Source organism: Archocentrus centrarchus, chromosome 19, assembly GCF_007364275.1.
Source record: "Archocentrus centrarchus isolate MPI-CPG fArcCen1 chromosome 19, fArcCen1, whole genome shotgun sequence".
NCBI lineage: Eukaryota > Metazoa > Chordata > Actinopteri > Cichliformes > Cichlidae > Archocentrus > Archocentrus centrarchus.
The window spans coordinates 12590685-12618379 of NC_044364.1; the positions used below are offsets into that span (position 1 = coordinate 12590685).

The window sequence follows — 27695 nt, forward strand, 5'->3', positions numbered from 1 at the left end:
ACGATACTTGCGGGAAAACTGAAGCGGATGATTTTCATGTTGGAAGCTCGGAACTGTGGGTAAACAAGTAGTTGTGGAAATATTTACGTATGTTACAGTTACTTATTGGTACGATCTGTTTCTTCTTATCAGATGTTAGTCTGTCGAGGTGTTCTCGTCGATTGTCTCAGTCTCAGAAGTGTTAAAAGAGTGCTGGATGGTCCCACAACAGAGACAGCTAGCTTGATGCTGAGATTTAACAAATTTAAGCGGCTGATTGTGTATGGATGTTAAACTGTCTTTTATTAAGGTACCAATATGTGTAATAAGTGTTCACACCGAATACTTTTGACTGACTTCATGGGGCTGCTTCATTACTTGTTGCGGTTTTCAATGTAGTGATGCTTTAATACCAGCTAAAGTTATCACTTCAACCGCAGCCAGGCTACTTAAAAGTCTCCCACTAAACTAATACACTGGTGGCATATTTATATTAAACTGCTGATACCATTTAAATAATAACTTATTTAATTAATAAATGTACCATGGGCCGTTTTCCACTGTCACAGAAAACATGATTTTGTTCTGTATAACAGGTTTTTATGAATGTAATGCTGTTGGGCAGATATCTGTCAAGATAGCAGTACATGCTGAGTGAGCAAAGTACACACAGTGAATCGTTAAACATTCAGTCAACAATAGGTCGTAAAGGTAGTATCTGTTCAGGTGTGTAGACACACAATGAGCAAGGCAGGAATCTTGGTATTATTTTGGACAGGAATCTCAGTTTTGATAATCATATTAATTAAGGTTGCAAGAACTGCTTTCTACCACCTTTTTTTTTTCTAAATCAAAAGTTAGAAAATTCTCATGTCAAACTGACTCTGACAAATTGGTCCATGCATTCATACCAAGCAGGTTAGACTCCTGTTAATGCTTTTTTTGCAGGATTATCCAAATCATCAGTAGGCATGACTTCAACTCATTCAGAATGCAACAGCTAGAGCCCTTGGACATGCACAGAAATTTTAACCTATTGCTCCACTATTGAAGTCACTTTATTGCCTCCCAGTTCAACACAGAATCACTTTTAAAATCCTTCTATTAGTTCATAAAGCTGTTAGTGGTTTGGCTCCTCAGTACATCTCTCACTTGCTTAGTGTCTATAATCCAATCACACCTTTCAGGTGATTGGTCTTTTAAGATTGTATTAGACTGTATTAGATTGAAGTGTGCTGAGGGTGCTTTCAGTTACTGTGGTCATGTTCTCTGACCTGAGGTCAGTTACAACTCTGTCTACATTCAAAAACAAACTCAAAACCTTTTTATTCTCACAGGCCTATTGTAAATAATTGTGTGGGTTTGTGTGTATTTTAACTTGTATTTTCTTTGCTTGTGAAGTTTAGTTGTTTTTATTGCATTAAGACATTGCAGAGCTACATAGTTTTTATGTTTTTATCTTTTATGGTTAACTCATTAAGTTTACAGCTGATGAAATGTGTTATATAACTAAAATTGACGTTGACATTAATGCCTAATGCTGTTCACAGTAACCTGTACACAGATTTTTCACTTTTAGTCTTTAAAAATCACCATGAAAACCCCAAAAGCCTCAGATGTCAAGAAAGGGATTTCAGTACTTTGGGAGACTCTGCAGTGTCCCATATGGTAAGTATTATTCAGAACAAGAACCTCTGTTAATAATATGAAAACCTGCTTCTTTTGTAGTATTTTTTTTTTTTTTTATTACAAGCTGAGGATTCTTATTTCACTCCTGTTCTTTTGCCTATAGCTTAGATTTAATGACTGCTCCGGTATCTACTAAGTGTGACCATCAATTCTGCAAGTAAGTGTTCTCTAAACTGAGAGGATTCTGTTAAATATGCTCAGGTTTCATGCTCATGACATTTGCTCTCTTTTTCTACCAGATTTTGCATGATGAAACTTTTGGACAAATCAAAACAAAATAAAGCAAACTGTCCTGTGTGTAAAACCAAGGTCACCAAAAGGTCGGACAGAATACATACCACTATGGTGTAACATATAGTATAATCAGTGAAAGCTTATAATTATTACATGATATTTTCATATGTGTTTCTGCTTACAGGAGCTTACAGGAGAGCCCTGGCTTTCAGAGACTTGTAGCTGGTTTGCAGGACATGATACATGCATATGAGCACGACACTGGCACAAACTGTAAGACCATATCACAGACTTTCTAATATATAATAATTTATGTTATTTAATTAGCTTGCATTACATCACCTATTAACATTACATGTTATGTTATATTTTCAGATTTCACTGGAACATCCCAGCAACGGCGATATGCAGGGTAGAAACCATTAAGATTTAACTTTATGTAACACGTTTATATAATAGTCATTTATTGACTCCGTCTGCTCGGTTACAGTGTTTTTTGTATTTTCCTCAATTCAGTGTCACAGGTGCTGAAACTACTGAAGATGCGCATAATATATCATCTGGAGATACACGTGGCACTGACCTTGATTATGTGGAGAATGCAGACTGCGGTGGTCTTCCACAATCCCACTCCTCAACTATAGCAGGTGAAATCTTGAACTACCTTTAATAACCTCAAATCAGCTGTCAGATTACACACATTACTGCCAGTGCTTTGGATTGTCAATATTGTTATCTAACTAGGTTAAAAAATAATGGCAGTCACTGCTAAGGTGTATATCTGCTGCTCTGAGGCACAGTGTGAAGTCAGTGTTTCCCCCTACCATTTTCCTTGGGGGTCACAAAAGGTGTGTAAAGCCTCCAGTATCGAGTAAATAGACCGGTGTGAAGTGAATTTGACTTATAGCTTTACTATAAGTACAATAAAAGCTTGCCAGTAAGTAGTATACTAAAAAAAAAAAGACAAATGAGAATGACTTTCTTCTGGAGGAGCTGACAGGGAAAACCACCATCTCCACCACCTTTGCCCCATGCAAAGCAGTCAGCATAGGGGAAACACAAAAATAGCAGTATTGGTTTGCTGATTTTATCATAATATTCAGCTACAAAACATTTAATCAGCTAAATTCTGTCCTGCTCATGAATATTATTTCCTTGTCCTACTTTTTTTTTCTTATAGCCCAGAATGGATTTGCAAGACTCATGGGACTTGAAGACTCAACTCCTTTGATGACAGAAAATGAAGCTCTGGATAGCGGGCTTGGTGACGCACCACCATCTGAAAAGAAAATGTCCAGTTCTACAGATAATGTGGAACCAGTACAAGTGGAAGCGTCAGACGTTGTGGAAAAGGCTATTAAAACGCGTAAAACTAGGGGCAAAAGGAGACTGGAGAATGCCTCCCTTTGTCCATCATTAATTCCGGAAGAAAACGAACACCAACCACTAAGAAAGTCCTCAAGGAAGAAGCGGGAAAAGGATGCGGACCCCGACAAGATTCTTGATCAGAAACGGAAGAAAAGTTTAGAGAAAGTTGCTGAGTGGCTCATGAAAGTTCCAGCTGATGGAAGCCTTGAGTTAGAAAAACCGGATGTAAACTCTGATGACTCTGACAGTTCCTCCACTTCAACAATAGATATCAAGCAATGCAACAGTGAAATGAATCCAAAGAGAGAAGATCGTGCTAAAGCCCTTGAAGAGCAGGTGTTCGGGGCTGTGTACAAACGAAGAGTGAACAGGAACGTCTCTCCCCCGCGTGACGTTTTTGCAGAACCACCAACAGCTGAAGAAACATCGACGCATGAAGATACCTCTGCTGTAAGGGAAGGAAACGGTCTCACTTCTCTTGTAAAAATAAATGAAAGCAACATGGAGGAAGAGGAGCAAATGACAGAAGAAATAAATGATGCCAGCAGTGACATTTTTAAATCAGCAGAAAAGACGGAGGTCAGAGCAGCAAATGATACAGACACGCATGTGGGCGAGTTAAACAACTTTTCAGTTGAGAAAAACAAAGGCAGAGATGAAGTTCCCAGTGTTGTGTCTGATATTTTAGAACAGCAACCAGCGGCAAAGACGAGGAAAAGGATGTGCAACGTTCTGCAACAGGTAGACAGCGACTTACAAGAGCAAACTCAGGCAAAATCAGAGGGTATTGAGCAAAAGAAAACTGACAAAAGGAAAGGGAGAAACACAAGATCCGAAAAGGGCAAGCCTGCCAGAGTGCCAAAACCCCTTGTTCTGGTTGGAGTTCAAAATGGAGAAACGAGCCATGTTATTAGAACAAGAGCAAAAGAAGTTCAAATTCAAATTGAGAATTACCCTAGCAGCGAGGACCAAGAAACTCCTGTCAGTAAGAGCACTAGGGGAAGCAGAAGACTTAAGCTCTTTGCTGAAGAAGTCCAGGAGGGTTGTAAGAGGGCAAGCGTGAAAGCTAGAGTACCTGAAAAAAACAACAGCATTGCAAAGCAGTCGGAACATGCTAATAATGGTGAAGCACTGGATGATGCAAAACATGACAATAACATGACAAAGGTAGCTAAAAGAAATGGATGTGTTTATGATCAAGACATAGGAGGAATTGAAAATGTGGAGTCTGCTGAGAGAACATCTAATCTGAGACCAACAGAAGCTGGTAAAGAGTCCGTTGCGGAAAACCCAAATGCTGCTTCAGGCTCTATTCAGCTATCTGACGCAACACTTGAAAGTGACAAGCAAAACTATATTCAGCTGGAAACCTCAGTTTGTGAAACTAAATGTGCTGAAACAGAAAATGAGGAGGACAAGAATGATAGTGAGCTCGATACAGAGCAACTTCTCAAGAGCTTCAAAGCGACTAAAAGGAGATCTTTCCATCTTGGCAGTCCAGATGTGAAAAGGAGCCGTGGTTCAGACAAAGAATCCATAAAAGAACCAGAGGAGAACCATGCTGGTTGTTCTGGTGTTAAATCTGCAGAAAAGGCTTTAGGAGACACGGACAAGTCATCTTGTGATTTGATCTCCCCTTCCAATTCGCCCATCCGCCCGAGAATAACTGTTTCTGAGAAACCAGATCGAGCAGTGGTGGAAGCCTTGATCCCTGAAAGTAGTTGTTCAGGTGAGGACGCGTGTCATTTCAGGAGTAGTCCTAGCAGTGCTCTCAGTCCTAACAAAGAGTCAAAACGTGAAGTGGAAAGTCCACCTCTTTCTGTTGTCCCTCAAGTCGTAGATTCTGGTCTGCGCTTCACAGTCGTTGAACATGAGGAGCTAAAGGAAGGCTCTCAAATCACAGAGAGTCGGGCTGACTGCAAAAAAGTGAAGGGAATAGATGATGCAGCAGCCACTTTACAATATACCTCAGTCAACACAGCTGAACATATCGCAGTTGCAGAGTCTTCTTTGACCCCCGATGACCTGGTAGCTTCACCCATCCAAACTTTCAATAAATCAGAGACCAACAGCAATGACAGTAGAGAGGTCAGTATCAATTCCTCCATCAAGAGCAACCCAAAGAGGAAGAGAAGGGCTCAGAGGCTGGAGCCTTCATCCGAGTCCGACAGCAGTGGATCCAAAGAAGAATTACCCACTTTGACACAAATTTTTGGAACATCAGCTCGGCCCTCTGTTGTGAATCCGAATCGGAGCGACTCCAGTGAAGATAACAGATGTGAAGGTACAGCTGATGCAGCAGAACAGTTCATCCGCCCACCTGTGTGCTCCAGTCCTGACTGCATTAATTCCAGCCAAGCATCTGTGGACTTGTTCGGCACACCAGATGAATGTAAGCCGATTCTCTTTAACTCAAAGAGTTTTATAAGCTTTCATTTTTTGGGCTTGTATCAAAGGAAGCAGCCTTTAATGCAGTGCCTGTATGTGCTTGCTGTGTGGTTTCCTGCTCCAAGAATTTGTACATCTTTCCATTATAAGGTATGAAGATACTCCTGTTCTCTCTCTGCAGGTGAGATTCCAGTAAATGACATCGTAGAATCATCACAGTTTTCAAGCGAAGTCCTTGTTACACAGGTAAACAAGCAGTCCAAGACTATAGCACCACACCATGCATGAAGGAGATCTGGATCTAGATTATGTTTTGTTAGTTTTTTTTCAGGACATGAAAAACATTCGAAGATCTGATGAAAAATGTCCAATTTTTTCTGTATCTTGCAATGGTAATTAACAAAAAAACCTTCAAAAAGTGCAGTTACAGATTTGGAGCTGCATCAGCTTCAAAAGTTAGTCACTTCTAAGTTGAGCCAAGCCCCCCACCCCACCCCCTTTTTTGGGGAGGGTAACAGCCATTCAAACAAACCAAACCAATCACAAAACCTCCTTGGCAGAGGTAAATTTACAGTATTTATATTACATTACTTTCTCTGGTTTCATATTTATCCACATGAATGCACCGGATGCTTTTTAAAAACGACATTAAGCTATATGAAAGTTTCTCACATTGTCAAAGTGAGATTGACATTCTTTTAAACACTCTAAACTCTTCTGCTTGTTCCGCATTACTTGGCTCCATTGTGCTTGTAGTGATGTACCGTCACGTTACGCCCCGTAGAGGGCAGCCACCACATTTCTCCCGCACCAAACTGTCAGCCCCTGGATGACAGACTACCTCGCTCAGTGAAAAATGTCCCCCTCAGCAGCTTTCTAAATTGCATTTCATTTACGTTAGAGGAAATGCCGCCTAGAAGATGATTCTTATTTTCTACCTCATCCATCTTCCAGGACTCTCACTTTTATCTGTCGACTGTATTTGACTGGGGAGTTCAAGTTTGACGCCCTGGGGTTTAGAAGGGGGGCCCCAGGATTACGCACATCGGAGAATGCAGAGCTTTGTTATTATTTTGCAGTGTCTTTTTTTTTTTTTTTTTTAACATAATCAATGCACTTGCTCTGTAAACTAATAGGAGGAAATTAAAATAACAAAAGTGTATTGAAGCAAAGCTGAAAAAGCTGTTGTCACCTCTGGTTTTTGAACTCCTTCATGAAAACATTTTACAATCATCAGTAACTGCTCACTGGCTCAAAAGCCACCAAGATCTTTTTAATAATGATTGTGACTGTGTGTGGGTCTCTCTTCACTGACTGACAGTTGTCAGTTATTTTCATACGTCAGTGCAATACATCAAATATGCCGCCTGTGTGCGTGGCCCTTTATTTAATGCAGTAAAATGCTGCATTGCAGATTTCTTTTTCCTCTCTTATTCCCCCTCTGTGTTTCGATAAAATGCGTGACTCATTTGTAATTATGAGCTGATACACTTCACCTTTTTCCCCTTTTCTTTTTTTAGCAAAAGATAGAAATGCAGAAGGAGCTGGTGAGGCTGGAGAAGCTGATGGCCCTGGTGTCAGAGGTGCTTCATGAAAAAGAGGGCAGTCCTTCGAAAGAAGTCCCCTCGGAAACACAGCGGAGCACCAGTGAGATGGGTAAGAAGATAATAAGCATATGCTTATTGTCATAGATATAAAGATTAGTCCATAAAAAAGATGAGTAGATAATTATGTGTTAACAGCATTTCAAGAAAAAATATCTAAAATGTATTAATTCCAGACTTTCAAAAGGCAATAATATGTAGATTGAATTAGTTTCCTCTGGTATTAAATGAAATGCATCAATTGTGATGGGCATTTTTCATAATTCTGCTGACATTTAATGGCCAAAACAGGTTAGCAGTTTGTGAAGGAAATAATCTAACTGAACACGGAAACCTCTGTTTGCCATAGCTCAAGTATACCCAAACCAAAGTCTTTATTTCTTTGCAGTTAAACTCACGGATTTCTTTCTTCAAGTTTTGAAATTTATTATAAAATCTAATGGAAGTATTTTATGTTTGCAGGCCCAGACCTTCACAGACAGCTTCTTTGTGATGAGGACATAGGGCTAGGCTCAGACAGGCAAGTAAAGCATTGTAAAAATTGACTTGCTTTGTACTGTTGTATAGAAATATCTATTTCTGCATAGTTTTACTCCTTCCTGATATGATTTCCCCTAACTAAACAAAAAAGCAGTAACATGAGTAACAATGTCTTTAAAATGACTTAGAAAAAAAAGTCTTGAACAGATTATATTTTTAGCACAAAAAAAAAAAAAACCATCTGTGTTTTTTTTTTTTAATTTTGCTTGATTTTTGTATCTCTGGGAAAAACTTGACCTTCTTCCTGAAAACAGCAGACATCATGTAAAACCACAAATAAATGCCGCTTTAACTGCTGTCCGCCATGACCTCACAAAAGCTGGCCAACATTAAGTCCCTCTTTGCAGGAAATAGAGGAAATGATTAGAGGAGCAGATAATATCACAGTTAAATGATTATTAGAAGGTTAGAAACCAGTTCCACATGTTAACCGTTTGCTTTCCTGCACTCCCTGTTTCTTAATCCTTTGCATTCACTTGGTAATTAAAAAGGGTAGAGGTTTTTCAGCCTGCAACTTTCGGTTTATCTGGTCTTATACTAATCATTTGTGTAAGTGCAAGTGTCTTTGCATCATATTTAACTGTAAAGCAACAGCTGGACATGTTGAGGGGGAAAATTGAGGTTTGCTGTTATGAATTCATCCTGTTTCTGGTCTTTGTGTCTGAGCTGCTCTTGCAGCTTTTTGCTAGGAAGTGGAAAAAGCATGAATACATAAATAAACAAAAGAACAAACAAAAAGAAAAAAAAGTGGGTAACTGTCTATAAAAGACATTATGATTCATAATAGCAGAAGGTTTTCCTTTGCTTGCACAGCAACCCAATTAACCAATCATCTCACCTAATGTTGGCCTCAAGTCATGTGACAATCTTTAAAACCTGTCTTCAGTAACAAAGGTAATTAAATATGTCTGCCTCGCTGCTTTGCAGTCTTTCCTTAGAGGGTTCTATGCATTGTTTATAGATTTTAAAAGGAGCCATATTTCAATACATCTGTATTAGGCAGTACAATAACTGGAGTAAGTAGCATGTAATTGGTCTCTTTCAGTCTGTAACTGAAGGAGAAAGTTGGTGTGTGTGTGTGTGTGTGTGTGTGTGTGTGTGTGTGTGTGTGTGTGTGTGTGTGTGTGTGTGTGTGTGTGTGTGTGTGTGTGTGTGTGTGTGTGTGTGTTGGTGGTTCTCAGAGGGTGATGCATCTCGAGAGGACAGGCAGATAATCTCACTAATGAACCCAGAATCTGCTTATGCTGTGGAGAATAAAAAAGTCATTACTGACTGCATCTTATATGTCATTTAGAGCACTTAGCGGGAAACTTGCATTGCCACAGTAATTTATCTCTCGCGCCTGATTGCCCTCCTCCCCCAACCTTTCGCCTCACAGAGTTGTACGTGCTGTCCTTTGGGCGAGAGAGAGGGAGAAATGGTGAAAACACAGAGGGGCTTAGTTATACAAGTTCTAAATTAAAAAGCACATATTCCAGGAGTGCAATAGTGAAATTGGAAAGATTAGTTGGCACCGGAGTCTAAGTTTTCAGTGAGCTGGTACAGGTAATTTAAACGCAGGCACTCTGCCAGAGTCTTTGAGTGAAGAAATAAACCCAAAAGAAAACAAAGAACAAAAACTTTCCAAACTTTGTTAATATTAGTTGGAGAATAGAAGTGTAATGTACTGAAAAATATATAAGAATGCATCACTGATATCAACTCTCTTTTTATATAAAGTCCCGATTAAGCATTTACAGTGTAGTGTGCAGTGGAGGTGGGAGTCATGGGGGTAACTGATGATATTATATCACGATACGTCATCCACGATACAGCGATTCTGTGTTGATACATTGCAAGGCAATCATACGAAGCATCACGATATCTGTGTAACTGAAGGAGAAGAGTTCAGTTTTAATGATGTGTCAGTTCATTTCCTTCGCTCTGGTTTGCTTCGCCCTGCTTGCCACTATTTCCCTCCCGTTATCTGTTTTTTTCCCTTTACTGTGAGTTTGTTAACTTTACGTCACATCGGTCTGATTCATTTGGTAGGATTCACCATGAGGAGGCATGAATCCTGACTCTGGGTATTTAAATTGGCTTGGGAATCCATTTGGAGCGCCTGTGCATTTTAATAAAAATACTTGATATTTGCTGCCAGCATATCATAGTCTTATCACGTGAGGAAGCTATGCAGTATATTGATAATAAGTGATATTGATATTTTGTCCCAGCCCTACTCTGCAGACTTAAAGTGCTGCCAGAAAGTAGGACTGCAGGGGAACAGGGACTCTTCTGAGTCTTGTGGTACTAATCCCTGAACATTAATCATTATATACAGTACTGTGCAAAAGTCTTGAGCTGCTCTTCATTTCTTTATATTTTGCTAGGAAAATGAGAACTAGGTGCAGCAGTTAATTGAAACATGTAAACAAATATCAAGTACATATAAGTTAAAAACCACTGCAATGTTTGGTGCCATTACGAATGCCGTGCTCCAGAATTCAAGGTTATACGCAACGTCTGTTTTGCAGGAAAGATGTTGCAGAAGCACGACCAGACCTAAACCCATGTGATCTCAAAGGTGTCCCTGAACCCAACCTCTTAAAGCCTGAGGGTGCTACACAGATGGGTAAGGCTGCTTGTTGTGTTGCATAGATTGTGGCATATGAAGTGAATTGTGGAAACATGCTTTTTCAAATAGCTACAGTAAATTCTCAGTAAATCCCACATGAGCATAAAGAAGCATTTGTTGACAGTGCAGCACTTTTTTTCTTTTTTTTTTCTTTTTTTAATATGCCAGCAAGGTTCAGATGATTTATTTTAGCCTGACTGTGGTTAATGAGGTTAAGCTCTGTATGAAAGACAACCAAAAATGTGATTCATGTGTTTAAAGAGGAATGGGTTGAATCAGGCAAATGAGTGTTCTGGCTTTTTTTTTCCTCTCTCCAGCAGTGCAACAGCATAAAGTGCAAGGTGTAAAAGGCACTGGAGCCTCCAAAACACCTTCAGCTTCAGAAGCTAAGATGCAAAAGGACTGCAGTTCACTGTCCAGTGGGCAGGAAGACAAAGAAAATAACAGCCCGCCAAAAGATGCACGCAAAGCTAAGCTTGTGCTTGTGTCGTCTGGATTGGACCCCAGTGAGCAGGTACCCATGCGCCCAGATAGTCAGTGTGTTATTAAACTCAGTCAGCTGTAGAATATATAAAGTAATAAAGTGCTCTTGCCAACAGATTATGGTGAAAAAGTTTGCCAAGAGAGTTGGTGCCCGTGTGGTTTCCCAGGTAACACCAGAAGTGACTCATGTCATCATGCGCACAGGTAAGTACAATCACATGCTGTCCTTTTAGCGCTGAATGGATCCACTGGTCAAGGCAGCAGGGCAATTAAGTCATCTTCACTTTAGTTGTTTCTAGTCCCCCCCCCCCCCCCCCCCCCCCCCCTCAAAGAACATTTGCAATTTGAAAAGTACATTTTCTTTCTGCGTGTAGTTACAGCTTGTTTCTTGCGTCTTTTAAAGCGCTCCTCAGAGATAAGCTCTCTGTTTCTCTCTCCCCCACGCACACTCTCCTCCATTTATCCGCTTGTTGCTAATTACCCTCTCTGATAGATTATTTTTAATTTCAAAGCTCGCTGTCTCCAAAGCACCATATTAACTGTCACATTTTAAGAAGCCCTTCTCTTTTTTTTCTTAATGGCAGCGGTTTCCTGGGCAACTAAAAATAGGAGTCCTAGGTCTCTTGATCGTTATGGTTAAATTTTGTAAAGTAGTAGGAGGTCTCTTATTATTGCCATTAGCAGAAAATAAGTTCAGAGTAATTACGTAACTACATTCTCTACTGAGAAAAGATACTTGAGTAATTTTGCATAAGTTATCTTTTGTATTTTGGGTGTATTGTTCAGTGTGTGCAGCTTACTGTAAGTCCACCTCTGAATATGCTGACTTTACCTCATTACCAGTTCAGATTGGTAGCATCTCACCCTTCTTCTTAACCTGCAACAAGCTTCTTAAATTGCGTCAGCATCAGCTGAACTAAAACCTAACTGTTGATGTTTTGGAGCTGTAGTGAGTGCTGTGAAGATGTACTTAGCTTGAAAATGCTTCTTCAAACTTGAAGTGAGCTCTTTTTGCACCCGAAAGACATATTATTATTATCCAGACACAATTTGAATTTCTCTGTGATGTTGTTCTTGTCCTTTTCACCTATAAATCTGAAATATCTCACAAGCTGAGCTGCATGGGTAGTAGTAGGAGATTTTTCCATTTGTGTGGTAACAGAAAGAACAGGGGAAAGCAGGAAAATGTTAGCATTAACTGATTGCTCATTAAAAAGTAGCTAAATAACTCATAACTTGAAATACAAACTATTTTACAGCTATTGAGTTGCACTGCAAAGCTGCTTCAGATTACATTTGCTTCGTGGTATTACGTCATTGTGATTACAACTATAAGGCAGCAATTAAACCTTTTTTTATGAAAAAGAATCATCGTACTTGTAAGGAAAAAAGTGTAGTTGTTTACAACATTTTACCAGGAATTCCATGTGTAATTAAAATGGACTTATGATAATGCTGCAAATTCTAATGTAATAAAGTAATTATGGGAAGAGTGAGCAGAAGTTATAACCATATATTGTTCTTTGTTTTGCAACAGAAGCCTTTTAGCATTGTGTTGAGAAGCACACAGGGTTTCTCATCCACACATAAGGACCATTATACTTTGCACTCACTGGCCAATTTATTAGGTATATTGGGGGGGATGAGTACAGTGAACTTATTGTCATGTTCAAGAAACCAGTTTGAGATGATTTGAGTTTTGACACATGGTATACTGTAGTCATAAGGGAATGGACATGGTCAGCAACAACACTCAGGTAGGCTATTGTGTTTAAATGATGCTCAGTTGGTACTAAGGGGCCCAAAGTATGCTAAGAAAATATTGCCCACACCATTATACCACCACCAGTCTAAACCAAGGCACGACGGATCCATGCTTTCATGTTTACACAAAAATTCTGACCCTACCATCTGAATGTGGCAGGAAAAAAAATTGAGATTCATCAGATCAGGCAACGTTTTTCCCGTTCTTCTGTTGTCTAATTTTGGCGAGCTTGTGCAAATTGTAGACTCAGTTTTCTGTTCTTAGTTGACAGGAGGGGCACTCAGTGTGATCTTCTGCTGCTATAGCTCATGTGCTTTAAGGTTCAACATGTTGTCCATTCAGAGACTGCATACAGTATCTTGGTAGTAACAAGCGGGTATTTGAATTACTGTTGCCTTCCTGTCAGCTCAAAGCAGTATGGCCATTCTCCTCTGATGTCAACAAGGCATCACTGGATATTTTCTCTCTTGACCATTCTCTGTAAACCCTAGAGATGGTTGTGTGGTAAAATCCCTCCATCATACTGTGTGCCATAGTACAGACTCATTTTGTGTCACTGTTATGTGACGTCTTTTATTTTTTATGTGACTCATTCCATTTAGACTAGCACCATTATGTTAAACCTTAAGAGATACTTAGTAAAAGTATATTTGTACAGTAACTTCATGAAAGAGCTTTGAGTTCAAAATAAATTATTTGTATGACTCTGTTCACTACTTTTGAACTTGAGCGTGTGTGTGCTGTTTTTCACACGTCTGCTTGTTCTTTTTTCCTTCACCAGATGAACAACTGGTATGTGAGCGCACACTGAAATACTTCCTGGGAATTGCAGGCAGGAAGTGGGTGGTGAGCTTCCAGTGTAAGTGTGACTTAACTTTACTAATGAGTTAAGAACAATTAGTCATAAAAAAAACAAAACAACAACAAAAGCCAACATGGCACAAAGGGGTAGGCTGGAATTAAAGGCATTTGACACAACAGAATAGCCACCAATGTAGTATTTGTGTGTCAGACAATCAGCTCACAAATTTTTGTTTTTTCCCCTTCCACAGGGATTTCTGAGTGCTTCAAACAAAAGAAACTCTTAGATGAGGTACGCTCGCTTGTGTGCTTGTTGAATTTGCACAGCGGTGGCTTAAAGTTGCATCTGTGGATGTCTCAATGTTGAATTAAGGCCATATGATGAATCTTGCTGCAGCTTGCTGTGATATACCCCATAAATTATTTGCCAACCATTTGCTTTAGCAACCGCTGCATCTGCTTCGTTGATGGGCCAGTGTAATCCAGCCAGCCAGGCTATGTTTAGTATAGCTATTTCAAATTATTTATCCATCACTGGGGCAGTTTTAGAAAAAAAAATATTATATCGTGAACACAGAAATGCACTCTTTACAATTAAAAGTTGACTACTGTCACATTGAAGAATGTTCAGTGTACTCAGAAGAGCATACCTGACTTTTGAAAGAAATTAATTACTCTTAACTGACTCTGTGCTTACATTCAGTCCTCATTAGAGTATCGGATGAGACTGAATAATCACTTGGCTTGACAGGGAGAAAAAAAAGATAACAAGCCTGGAAGGTCTGACACTAACTGTGAGGTTCATGTATGTTTGATGGACTCATTTTGCCTTCTTCTTAAACAGAGTCCATTTGAGGTGAGAGGGGATGTGGTGAATGGGCCCAACCACCAGGGCCCCTCAAGAGCTCGGACCACTGAAGACCCTAATGTGAGTGTTATATAAACTGAAGAGGACTGAAAAATATATAGTGTTTTATTTATTATATTAAAAAAAATCTTTATTAAAAAAAATGAGTTTATTTTTATTTATTTATATATTTTTTTGACACCCAACTTTCTGACCACTATAACTATATTACTATTACTTAGGAAGGATGTCATATAGGCTTCTCATACTGATAGCTGTATCTACTGAAGATCTCAGACACTCTTCAGCCTTGATACAATTCATGCATTTTTTTATTTTGCAGGTTTCTCAGTGGTGCAGTAATTTAATATGTAGCTATACCAGTGCCACTGTTTTGACAAAATTACATTCAAAGCTTTTTCCCAATTTGCATTCAGTGAATTTTCATAATGATAATAGCCCTTCTACTGTCAGATATCTGTAACTTTATGGATTTTCAGGCCAGGGCACAATTTGATAGCAAGTGTTAAAGGATGTTTCACAGTCATTGTTTCATTTTTTTTTTTAATTAATTTATTTTTTGCCTTTCACATGGCCTGGAATATTCTATTAATATTGCTACAGTTTGTAGTCAAAATGATGATGAGGTTCAAAAGACTGACTCAGATGGTACACAGATTTGAGTGTTTAAGGTTTATTTTTATTCGTTACCAATTACAAATAAGGAGAGTTGACGTATTTAAATAGACCTTTGACAAACAACAGTCAATGAAGTATAGTCATTGTTTGGTTATGTTGTAGCTGTCATGACATTGCACGTAAGAATACATTGTGATTAAGAAATCATCCATGTATTAAGGCTTAATAAATCATGTTCGCTTCTGGTGACATAGGTGTTTCAGAGGTGACTCGGCAGGCAGGTTTTTTTTTTTTTTTAATATTGATGAGCACTTGTGGGTGCTGCAACATGTAAAATCTGGGGTTTTAAGTGATTGTGAAGGTTACTTAGTTTTGCATTATGACCTCACCCGGTCATAATGTCTGATACTCACCTGGCGGGGTCACTGGAAGCGAAGCTTTTTTGGGGGCCTAGTAAAGTAGCAGTACTCGTTTCTATATGGGGTTAGAAGGACATATTTTTATGTTCCTGTATTCAATAATAAACTTGTCAGTTACAATAAACAGTATAGTTTATCTCATTGTACATCCTGTATAATGACAATAAAGGCATTCTATTCTATTCTAGTTAAAATCTTGAAAACCTGGGGAAAGCTATGAAAGGAGCAGTAACACAAAAATCCCTGCTTGGCTGAGAGGGTTCAGGCCTATGCAGAAGTTGGCCTCTAGTGTTGTTCTCCACAATCCCCACTGAATTCCCAATGAAGGCTCTTAGGTTCCTGTTGATCTTATACGGTTCTAGGCATTTTAGAATCAATGTATGAGGCATTGAGTCATAGAGTTGTGTTGCTTTCAAGCACAGGCTCAACTCTTCAGTAGTGTTTGCATATTATTTGTCTTTGCAAAGGATTTCCAAGCAATGGATGATGATTCGCTTTGACGGATAAGCTCTTCACGTCTGCTGTGCCAGACATTTGAATTTAGTTTTGACAGACTATTATCTGTTGTATAGCTGCCTTTTGATGTAGTGCTACTTGTCCGGACTCAATCCAGGAAGAGAAGTAATTGGCACATGCAAGCACATCATCAGGCAGTGGTATAGGGAGCGCTTGATTTGCTTTTGCTTTGAGTTCTATTGAAGGAGCATGCATTTTCAGTATCAGTCAATCATGTTCATTTAATTGCCAAAACTGTGATCAAGATTAGAATTTAATGAATTGTGCACATAGAATTATTATTATAGCTTTAAAACAGACATTTTTAGCTAGGGTGCTTTAAAAGAAAAGAAACTTTGATAAGCACAGAAGCTACAAAAGGTACAGTAAAAAAAAAAAAAAGGTTCCACAATACAGCTCTGTGGAAGGGTCAAGCATGTGGCTTTACATTGGTGTTATTTTTGGAGAGAAACAGTATATAGTACCTTAAACTCGACTGGATTTTTTTAGTTCTAGATTGTTATTGCATGATGATTCCATTCCATGATTTCCATTTAAGTGTGGCTCAGTGGTATAGCAGTTAACACATTTTCCTTATATGTGAGAGATTTCCTGGTTTGAGACTGGGAGGAGACTCAAAACCCAGCCTCAGGAGTCTCCAGGTCTGGATAAATGGAAGGGTTGTGTAGAAACGGCATCCAGCATAAAAATTGTGCCAAATCAGATATGTGGATCCATCCTCTGTGCCGACCCCTTGACAGTCGATTTATTGTCGCCATTGTGGGCAATGTATTATGATAGCACCATGTTGTGAGTCGCTCGGTGATTCATTTCTACACACCATGGGATTCGTGGCCCTAGCAGATTTACAGTGCTCCTCACAAAATCTGGCTTTAAAATAGACAAAGGTGCAATATTTAGATATCCTTGATGCCACACTTCTCTTTCTGACCCTATGCTTGCTCTTCAGTTCATTCGCCCCTTGACCTTTTCTTCTCTTAACCTTTTGTACTGTAGATTATAGAGATTTTGGAGCATTTCAACATGTTGACTGGTTGAAACAAATTTGTATTAGAACACAGCAATTTTTCAGGAAAACAAAGCGAAAACAGCAGATCAGCACATTAACTGCTGCTGTTATCAGCAGTTACTGCTGCCTTTGTGTTTTGGTAAAAGCACAGTGTTAGTCCACAAAGAATAGTATGTGATTCAGAGAGGAAAATCAAATAAAATGTCCCAATTACAAGCACCACTTGAACTTGTTTCCTCATGTTGCACCAGCCTCTTAGCTCAGACCCTGTTGTGAGGAGCTAATTGTAATTTTCCCCTTGGTGTAAGGCCAGCAGGACTGCTACTATTGCCACTGAGGGGGAAAATTAGAAATGGCTAGATGTCATGTTGGCCGTATCACTGCCTTTGAAGAGCCTCTGCTAATTGAATTAGCTAGTAATTTCAGGCTTATTTAAGTGGCTTGAATGCCGTGGTGGCACTTTGATGGAGTCAGGCAGATTGTCCTGTTCATATTCACTTTCTGTCACCTGCAATAGTGTGGCAAACGGACTTAACAGATGAAATAGAGAGTCAGGGAGTCTGTCACCAGAATGCTCTGGAAATCAGTCAAAGAAACTGTGTGTGTGTGTGTGTGTGTGTGTGTGTGTGTGTGTGTGTGTGTGTGTGTGTGTGTGTGTGTGTGTGTGTGTGTGTGTGTGTGTCTGTCTGTGTGTGTGTGTCTGTGTGTGTCTGTGTGTGCTTGTTATCACACTCTAATACCTCCTGAAGGACATTAACTGTTGTCTAAATTAAAAATCTGTAACAGAAACACTTTTTCATCTCACCGAGCACCTCAGGCTAATGATGATTATGGACGTACAGGGAAGCGTGAGAAATTAGTATTTCTTTCTCCAGTCGCTCGGACATTTATCTTTCAAACACTTTCGTCCTGCCACACACTGTATATGAGGCTGTGCTGTGAGTTTCCTTTCAGTGGTTATCATAGTTCAAGGAAACAAGTTTACGTTCCTATTTCAGCCAAGCTTATTGACCCTGAGTGTGATAAAACAATGTGTCCCTGGTGTTGAACTGGTCATTTTTTTCTTTATGCGTGATATTACCTCGTGAAGGTGGATTTATTTGCTCTTTTCTGTTTTACTCATCCCTTAATTTACTGTATTACAGTGAGGGCAAAAAATCAACAAGGTCTCAAGCTTTATTTTACACAGTAAGTGAGGAATAGATGTTACAAATTGCAGGATGTGCTTGGAGAGGTGTTCCAGCTCTACCACTGTAACCCTTTGCACAGGTGAAGAGTTCAGAAACACACTCAGCCGTAATGGTAATAGCAGTGATGGCTGCTCTCATGCAGTGCTGTTGAACATTGTGTGAAGGTTAAACCCACTGAATAAATGTCCTTTTTTCTCGCTTTACTGTACAGATTTTTGAAAGCATTTTACAGCAGGTTGTTTTATTCTTACCTTACATCTTTTTTTTGTCTTCAGCTGCTCATGAAGGGCTTCAGGATCTGTTTCCAGGGGCCTTTTACAGACATGACTACAGGTATGAAACAACATGATGTGACATTGGATATCCAGAAAGAATGTTTTCTGTGTACTGCATGAGAGCTGGGGTTAAAATGGAACTTGAAAACCAGACATTGTTATGCTGAACTAAACTTTGTGTTTGGTTGGTTATTTCTTTATGTGAGCATACTGGTGACCAGCATGAGGAGGAGGTGCCATGCTCTTGTGGCTGTGTATGGTTCTTCCACATGCTACTGAGGTCCCTGCTTGTTAAATTAGTAATTATTAAATTGCAGATATGTCTTGTTTCTTCAAACTTTAATCACTACATTCAGTAAATGATTCCAAATAAGAGTTAATAGCAGAATAAGCTGTTTGACATTAGCAAAGAAGATTTGGCAAGTTTTTCAAGGCCACAGCCCACATACTCAACTCTACTGCCCAACCCACAAATGCATTTTCCTTACAAAAGTGTGGTCTTGTGCAATAGTTCTTCAGTCTTTCTGAAGGTCTTTCAATGTTTTTCTTGCTTTTTCACTCATTTTCAGTTTAGTACTTGTGCCTGACCATTTTCAGACAACTGTTTTTTTGTTGTTGTTGTTGTTTTTGTTTGTTAAGCCTCTTACCACACTGTGACTTATGAATCATTTAACCATAAAAAGGCACCTAACTTAGGGGATGGATCAGTTTGTACGTTTTGGTTCAGATTATCAGTATGTGTGGAGGAGATCAGGTAAAATAGTGAGTATCTGCAGCCATCTGTAAAACATGGTGGAGGCTCTGTCATGGTTTGGGGCTGTACTTCAGCCAGTGGTGTTGGAGATCTTGTCAAAATTGATGGAATTCTGAACACAGAAGCACCATTAGATTTTGAGCCATCTGGAAATCATCATATTGGCGACAGCATCATTTTTCAGTATGACAATGATCTCAAACACATTGCCAATGCAGTAAAAGCATACCTGGATAGAAAATGGCAATAGGCAACTTCCCTTGCATCTTTTTACCTCTTATACAATGTTTGCAGAGACTGGGTTGCTGTCCATTTCAAAACACCTGGTTTTATAACGAACTGATAAGAAGAAATACTAAGTGAAAGATGCTTTTGAGTCCTCTTTGCCTTTTTGATGATCCTCTGATAATAAAAGGACTTGGACTGGTGGAGTTTCCCCAGTTACTCCGGTTGTTCTTGTATCTTTTGGCTGCCTGGGGAAAGCTGCTAATTATCCCCAGGCAACAGAAGCACTATACTTTTCTTGTTTTGGTTATGCCATCAGGCTTCGAGAGATTTCATGCCCAGTGACGGTCAGAGTTGCTATAGTCATTGCATTGTATTGTAAATTGGCATTTATTTGATAATAGGTTCAGGTCAAAAATGTTTTCGCTTTGCAGATTCATAAAGACACCATTAATTTAGTCCTTGGTTCACAAAGGGTAGTTTACATGCTTGGCAGAGATGCAGAATTTTCATTGTGGAATAAACGTGAATCACTATTATTTCTTTTAGACATTAAAATTTATGCAAACTTTAACTTTATTGACATCTCCAATTAGATTTTTCTGTCACCAGTTGATTCAGGAACAAAGCTCTAAAACACCACAGGACGTGCAACACCCACATGGTGTCTCTCATTACTGACCACAAAAACAAAGATTTTACAACCTTCTCTTTTTTTTTTTATAGTTAGCAGAAAACCTCAGGTGTTTGTTTTATTGTATTGTTTCCATCTTGCTGTTTGCACCGTTGTGTTTTCTCAATCAAGAAATACTTTTCTCGACCACCCTCGTTCAGTCTTATTGATGTTTCCGTCCTGAAAGACTCTGATAGACACATTCTTTACTTTAAGGAGAAAAAAGACAATAAGAAGAGGGACAGTTAAAGTAGCTCACACAGCTTTTGACTGACACTGAGAATAGCTTGAAACCTGTGCTGTTTTTAACCCCTGTCATTTCAGCTTTGGAGAACAATGGCAAGTGATTCCAGCGTGTGGGTGGGTTGAATACATACTTAGGAGTTGTGTGAGATGGTTTTTGGTGTGGTTTCTGTCACATTGCACAGCAGTTGCTATGGAGTCTGGAAATTATTTCTGAGCAGAAAGTGGAAATGAGCTTTCAGCCGTGGACAAAGGCGTCCGCAGCGCTCCTTTTCTAGAATGGTCTCGCGGTTTCTCTGAGAGGTTTGTAACTTTGGTCTCAGGGATTTAAACTGCTCGTGAACTCCTAGCACAAGGTAAAAAGGAGTTTGGTTGCACTTCATAGAAAATAATTCTTTGCTTACCCTTTCAATATGGTCTGATGGAGAGATGTATCATGGGTGTAGGTCTCAGGGGGGCCACGTTGCTTAAAACCCCTCAAGGCAGCATTCTTTAGTTTCCTTCTTCCTGGGGCTCTAAAAGTGCTCTTGCAGCATCCTCCCGCTGCTTGCTGGATCAATGAAGCTTTGCTAATGGGTTGACATCTGCTAGCTAGCGTGAGTCATTTAAAGTACTTTTTTTTTTTTTTTTTTATAAACATGGCACAAACACGGAGTTGGAGCATGTTTTCTTCAGGGATTTCATGCATTATTTAACCACTCGAGTTGATACATATTGATGTTATCTAGAGCCCGCAGAAGACATTCATCAGTGTTTTCCTGACATGAATGAACTTACCAAAGAAGAGAAGCTGTTTATCTTTTTGAAGGCATGTCTGGTATTTCCTGTGATATGCTGGAATATAAATGCATTTTTCTGAATGAAGTTAAATGTCGACCGAGTGAAATGCACCAATGACTCGGGAGTAACCAGTGAAGTGTTGACCTCTATTTGTCCATCTGATCAAAGTAAAGCGCAGCTCGAAATGGGTCTGCTCTGTATCCTCACAGAGTTGTGAGGATACATGAGGCAGTGAAAGCTTTTTTTTATTATTATTATTATTAATTTAAGTGTAACTGCTGATCTTTTTTTTTTTTATGTTTTCTGTGTTTACCATAGATGAAATGGAGTTTATGGTGGAGCTCTGTGGAGCTGCTGTAGTAAAAGATCCAATTCTCCTCGATGGTAAACAGGTAAGAGTATCCGGTCCGCTAAGAAACTCGACAAAGAGCCACTGCTTCATTGTTTTAAAACCACATCTAGAGCCATTCCTCTCAAATAGATCTTTTATTTTCTTTAAAAAATGTTCTCATTCCTGTATAATAAAGTTTCAGCTTTGATGCCTCATTCCCTTACGATCCCCATGATTACACGCACAAGTTAGGCAGTGTTCAGTAAAGTGAATGCCTCCCACAACAACTCTTTGACTCACAAAGCTGCATTAGTGCCTGTTATTTGTCTCCTGGGTTTAATTTTATTTTTGAAAATGACACATTAATGCCACATTGTTCAACAGAAGTGACACTAATTATGTTTAAAAAGGCAACATTTATTATTACTGACAGATAGAGATGCAGTAATAACAGTCACTGATTAATCAGCCGTGAGTCATTTATTAAGTTTCAAACAAAATCGATAGACAGGCAAGGGTAAAAATACTGCACTTTCCCAGTGATTGTAAGTACTAAACTGTTTGTTCTATTTGTGCTTTCTTTTATAATAAGAAAAAATTTTTTGTACTCTTTTTGTTCCACAGAAGTCCCGTCAGCTCATCATTGTACAGCCTAAACCAGAGTCATTGTCTTCAATATACAGCAGTGAGTCTTGGCTCAAAATGAAATTTAATTTTCACCTTTTTCTTTTATACCGGATCACAAAAACACCAACAACACACTTTATTCTAACCTAATCGGCTTCTCACACGCTCTACATGCTTCCACATGCAGAGCTCATGAAGATAGAGATGAGAGTAACACCCGTAGCGGGGGTTGTGTATTCATGCACAGCTTCACCCAAAAATTTGAGCTAGCGCAGAGTCAGACAGGAATTGCACGAGGCAGTGTACCAATATATTTTCAAGTTATCATATAAGATGAGATTTCATAAGCCCTGAGCAAATAAGAGACACCAAGTGATAAAATATTTTGTAGGCAAATATTGGATGGAAAAGATTTCCATGTTACAAAATGGATTCCTGACATGGAGTCAGTTGGTTTTTTTTTTTGTTTTGTTTTTTATATTACACACACACACACTCTTGGAAACAAAGACACAAACACTTTTTAAAGGAAAAAAACCCCCTAAAAACTAGCGATGACTTTTGAATCAGTCATTAATAGCATTATAAAGGTTTATTGATTCATTGAGAGCTGACTTTTGTCTGTAGCTGGTATTTAGCATTCCAGTTAAAGTAGCTGATGCTGTAGTCACACTAGGTGGAAAAAATGGTTGGAGGTTGCAGTGTGAACAAAATTATTGCAGCCGTGTGCAAAGAACTTACAGTCTTGCTGTGTTTGTGTTTGTTGTGGTCGCTTTGAAGACGGGGACCAGGTCTGTGACCACTCGGAATAATTTGCTGTCTTCAAAGCAACTTTAATACATCAAGACAGCAATAAAACGGCGATGAGATGGCGTCAGTCGGCTATCAGTTTGTGATTAAATGGAGTTAAATTTGAAATGACATGCAATCTGTTTCAAATAGATTGGGGAAAATTGCAAATCTGTTACTGTCAGAAATTCACATGAACTGCTTACATTCAGAGTCCAGTCAGACCCTCATAGATTTGAAACAGAAATTCCACAAATAGTGACGTAGTGTCAGCGGGGCGGTTTTTATACAGGAATATAATGGTAATGGCAACCAGTTGAGTCAAGTTCCCTTTTGTGAAGAGACATGTCACAGGTGAGTTCAGCTTATCTGTGTAGGTTGACTCAGCTTGATATCAGCATGTTGACAATCTGTCTACTTCTTCTTCTTCTTCTTCTTCTTCTTCTTCTTCTTCTTCTTTTTTTTTTTTTTTTTTTTTTTTTTTTTTTTAAACTACCGTATTTTCCGGACTATAGAGCGCACCATACTATAAGCCGCACCTACAAATTTTTTGGAAAAAACTGGAAACGTACATATATAAGCCGCACCGGGCTATAAGCCGCTGGTATCTCCGCCGCTCTCGGTTTTCCACCATTACTCGGCACTCAGCAGAGGGGGACAGACAACCCCAAATTTGAGTTATAACAAGTCAATTCACCATTGATTCGTTCACGCCGAGCTTACGTGCAGCGGCTCTATTTCCCTCCTGTAGTGCCAGGTCGATAGCCCTCAACTTAAAAGCGGCATCATAGGAAGTTCTTTTTGTGGTTTCCATGATGAGGGAGTTTGAAAAAAATCTCTTTTGTGCCTGCTGCTAGCACTTGTTGGCGCTTTCTTCTTTGATTTCCAACTTTGACGTCCCATGATTCATATCCTGCTAAAGAGCCCCCTGGTGGTTAAAGAAAAATCCACAGAAACGCCGCACCGGGCTATAAGCCGCATGGTTCAAAACGTGGGAAAAAAGTAGCGGCTTATAGTCCGAAAAATACGGTAGATGCCAATTATTTGCAAACCTTCACCAATCTGTCTGAGTCAGTCTAATTTTGACCACAGTTGTTGGAGACAGGTTGCCTTCCACCAGGTGGAATTGTAATGTAATTGCAATCGAAAGTGGTCACCCAGTTGGTTGCCACTACTACTAATTGGCTGCCAAATGCAAAAAAAAAAAAAAAAAAAAATCAATGGAATCACTGGGCAACCACTCATTTATTTACTTATTTTATTTTTCCCCTAGTTGCAATCTAGATAGCATCTTTTTTTTACTCTAATGTGATTGAGCCTAACTACAGTGAGCTTTAGTTTCCTAACAATCATACAAATTAATTGAAAGTTGTGTTTGTTTTTATTTAAAGTATTTTATCACACATTAACTAGAGATTTGGTGTGATTATAGTGACATAAAGGATGGCAGTTAATATACCTGCTTAGGTAGTACGCATCACCAAGTTTTATTCCTTATCATGTATTTGGTTCTTGTAAAACAACAACTATCAATTGAACTATCAACCGCGATTATGTTAGGGATGATCCATCTTTGCCTTAGTGATGTGTATATTCTAAGTTTCTTTTAAATGATCATGCCCTTTACAGTTTTATCATTATTGTCACATTATTGATGATTCACATTTAAAAAGCAACCCGTCAATCCGTGCCCACTGGAGGGTAAAATAGTAGGCGTCAGCGCAAGCATAAAAACATGTTACACTGTAATAAAAGTTGCACACTTTCAAAAAGCTTTCGTTTAATTTATATGGATATAGTAGCCTAAAATGGACATATCAGTGATTCAGTGCTTGTTGCACACATTGCTTGTTGCCTGTTAGTATTGCACACTGTTCCCATTCTTTGGTGAAATGCTCAATTTGGGGCAATTTTGCAGCTTATAAAAACTCTAGATATTTATCCACATGGTGCTGCATCTCACCTTACTGCAGCTTTTAAGCATTTCTTTTAGTTTTTTTGCTAGATGGAATCATTCAACTATATGCAGTTGTTTTCCCCACCTACCTGTCTCTACTGCCAGTGCCATCTCCAAAATATCTATATATTATGAGCAGGGTTATCCAAATTCAGTCCTTCAAGGGAAAACTAAACAGCAGTTTATTATACTGGCAACTGGGGTATATATTATTTAAGAGGTTTCATACCTAAATTTGCTGTAATGAACAAATATTGCCCACAAGCACAGACTCTGCTGTGCATGTCAGTGCACCTGTCTGTCCATTAGTGCATGGTTTTGGTTTTTCCTGCAAGGACCAATTGGAGAGAGACAGAACGGTGAAAATGGCAGAAGCTGCCAACCAAAATGAGACAGCTTCCCAACAAGAGCGAGAAGAGTGACTTTTCAGGAAAGCATGTGTGAAGGGAGTTGAGCAGCAGAAAAATGGCCAAGAGTAAATGTCAGTTTATAGCGAGGGGAATGTCAAAACAAGTTGGCCACAGAACAGAGGGGCTGCCATTGCATTAGGGGAGATGACAGTTTGAAGGAGAAGGAGAGCAAGTAGCACCGAGTCCCCCTTCTCCCTCCTCCTGGCATGCTAATTTGCACTGCTACATATTTAATGTAGCTTTTCCTCTTCCATGTCCTCTGGCACCTATAGAGCAGGTAATCGAGCAGTTCCTCCACTCTCCCCCACTCTGTATCCCCCTTTATCCTCGTTTTGTGCACCACTGATTGAAATCACAGCCTTTCTCAGTCACCCATCCTCTATAATTCATAGGTGTAAGCACAGTATTTATAGACATGTGTGTTATAAACGACCTTATCTGGACATGCAAGTACAGAAAGTTGCCTTAAGAACAATTATTCTGGAGAGATTCTCATCATGGATGCAGAGCCGACAAATCTGCAGCAACTGATGCTGTCATGTCAATATGGACCAAACTCTTTGAGGAATGTTTCCAGCACCTTGTTGAATCTGTGCAACAGAGAATTAACGCCATTCTAAAGGCAAACGGGGGTCCACCCCCACCCCGGTCCATAGCAAGATGTATTTAATACAGTGGTCAGTGTGTTTATGTTTTTGTTAGACAACTACAGTAGAGATGTGTGAAGAAAGGATGCCAGTGTCCAACCAATGTAGGTGCAACCCAACCTCTTATACCTTGTGGATATCCTGAGCAGCGCTCTATTGTGGTCCAAAAATAATTAAAAACACAAGCTACACACACACACACACACATACAACATCAGCCCCTCATAAATGCTCAACAATTATTCCCCAGCTGAAAATAGTCCCAGATAAATGCAGTGTTTTTGCTTTGTTTTCTTTTTAATACTTTCTTTCAGCAAATGAAATGATATATTTGTGATTTGTTGTAATTTTTTTTTTATTTTTAATAGATTCATATTTGCAGTAGCAGCAGCTGGCTTGGGACTTTGTGCCACAGAGAGGCTAGGGGTAGTCAGAAAGAATTGAGAGCTGGACTATTACACTGCAGAAAGGTCTTTTCATGGCTTTTGCTGAAAATAGAGAACAATGCAGAGCAATTCAAGCCTCATGCATTAAAAGATGAATACGGATACTTTTGCAACTGTTAGCTCTTAGTGTTATTAGAGCTAAAGCATTAACCGTACAAATGTAGAAGTTTCACCTGCTCCAACCTTACACCTACGCTACACTCTCGTCCTGTTTCATATTGTGTGCGTTCATACATTCAGTTCTTTATCTTTAGAAGGCATTAACATCTGTCCTCTCCACAGGTCTTTCCAAACAAGCTACAGTTGTGACCCGTGGTTGGTTGTTGGATACAGTAGCAACTTACACCCTCCAAAACTACAGCAGCTACAGAACGTGACCTGAGGAACCAATAGAACCTCCCACAGCTTCACAATGACCTCTTTTGGGACATTTTGCTATTCCTATTTTTTAACATTCACCTGTTATCCATATTTCTGTGTGTGTTTATGGTTTGATGTATATAAAGTTTGCTCACCAAAAGATGAATTGAGTTTTCCTTTTGGTTGTTTTATAGCACAAATATCAGTGCTGCCTATGATGACTATATAGTACCTGTAGAGGATCTAAATACACAGACATGATGTGAATCATGGCATAATTTGTTGACTGACCATAAGCATTATATTAGAAGTTTTACTGCTATCTGTGAGTGTATTAGGGGAGTGGTTGTACATGTATGTAAGTTAAGGTGATTTTAAGATCTGAGGCTTATGCTAAGAAAGTGCTTCAGTTAGCAGGCTTCCTCACCACACCGTCTTACTTGCAGTTGCAGAAAAGAACCATTTACAGTGTTTACCATGTTTCCTGATAGGTCTTGTGCTTTGTTATAAGCTCTTTCTTATCCCTGTTCTCCAGTGTTCCCACTGCTGTTCAATGGTTGCAGATCCCATGGTGTATGCCAGCTTTCTGATGATGCCAGAAATTCTTTCATTTTCCCGGAGATGGTTTGCAAAATGCAGCATGTTCTGCATTATTGAAGAGTGTGGGAATAAAATAGGACGAAAGATTTACTCTGCTGGGCCAGATAAGGGCAGAAAATTACTTTTTTTTTTTTTTTTTTTTTAAATAAAAAAATTTTTAATCTTACCAACAGTCTGAAATATTTAGTTTGCTGCTCCAAATGGATAACAAGTAATTTTCCCTGTAAAAAGACTAAAGTTATAACATTCGCAACCTTACAATGATCTGAAAAAGCACTTAAGCAGATTTGTCTGCTTTGCGTAACTGATTTTCACTCCTGTAGTGTCAGTGTTTCCTGAAGGAAGGTAGATGCTCCAGCTTGGCTTATTAACAACAAGGGCTCAAACAGACAAACTAAATTTTGTTGCTGTAGTAAATAAAACGTTTGACACACTTATGTTCTTTCCAGTTCATTTGCTATTGTACATATACATCATTGTAGTACTACTGGCC

General features: G+C 39.1%; 1 protein-coding gene across 5 annotated transcripts; it reads left to right on the top strand.

The window, feature by feature from the left end:
- The first annotated feature begins 1 nt into the window (after nucleotide 1).
- On the top strand, nucleotides 2-27687 carry LOC115797795 (breast cancer type 1 susceptibility protein homolog). Of its 5 annotated transcripts, none has more exons than XM_030754298.1 (21): nucleotides 2-55; nucleotides 1559-1647; nucleotides 1772-1825; nucleotides 1908-1988; nucleotides 2087-2175; nucleotides 2278-2314; nucleotides 2419-2549; nucleotides 3083-5662; nucleotides 5840-5904; nucleotides 7179-7314; nucleotides 7725-7782; nucleotides 10316-10413; nucleotides 10734-10930; nucleotides 11016-11103; nucleotides 13446-13523; nucleotides 13717-13757; nucleotides 14310-14393; nucleotides 18361-18418; nucleotides 21354-21427; nucleotides 21991-22051; nucleotides 26525-27687. In XM_030754298.1, the coding sequence occupies exons 2-21, from the start codon at nucleotides 1574-1576 to the stop codon at nucleotides 26617-26619; spliced, it is 4179 nt and encodes a 1392-aa protein (XP_030610158.1). In that variant the 5' UTR covers nucleotides 2-55; nucleotides 1559-1573; the 3' UTR covers nucleotides 26620-27687. The 5 variants fall into 5 exon arrangements, with proteins under 5 accessions (XP_030610158.1, XP_030610162.1, XP_030610159.1 ...); XM_030754302.1 differs by having other exon boundaries at nucleotides 10737-10930; nucleotides 26525-26619; XM_030754299.1 differs by having other exon boundaries at nucleotides 33-59; nucleotides 26525-26619.
- The last annotated feature ends 8 nt before the right edge of the window (nucleotides 27688-27695 follow it).

Excerpts from the sequence above, each read along its gene's own strand:
- LOC115797795 (XM_030754298.1), top strand. The coding sequence starts at position 1,574 with ATGAAAACCCCAAAAGCCTCAGATGTCAAGAAAGGGATTTCAGTACTT. Across the intron at positions 5,663-5,839 it reads GTTCGGCACACCAGATGAAT|GTGAGATTCCAGTAAATGAC; the intron begins GTAAGCCGATTC and ends CTCTCTCTGCAG. Across the intron at positions 7,315-7,724 it reads GCGGAGCACCAGTGAGATGG|GCCCAGACCTTCACAGACAG; the intron begins GTAAGAAGATAA and ends TTATGTTTGCAG.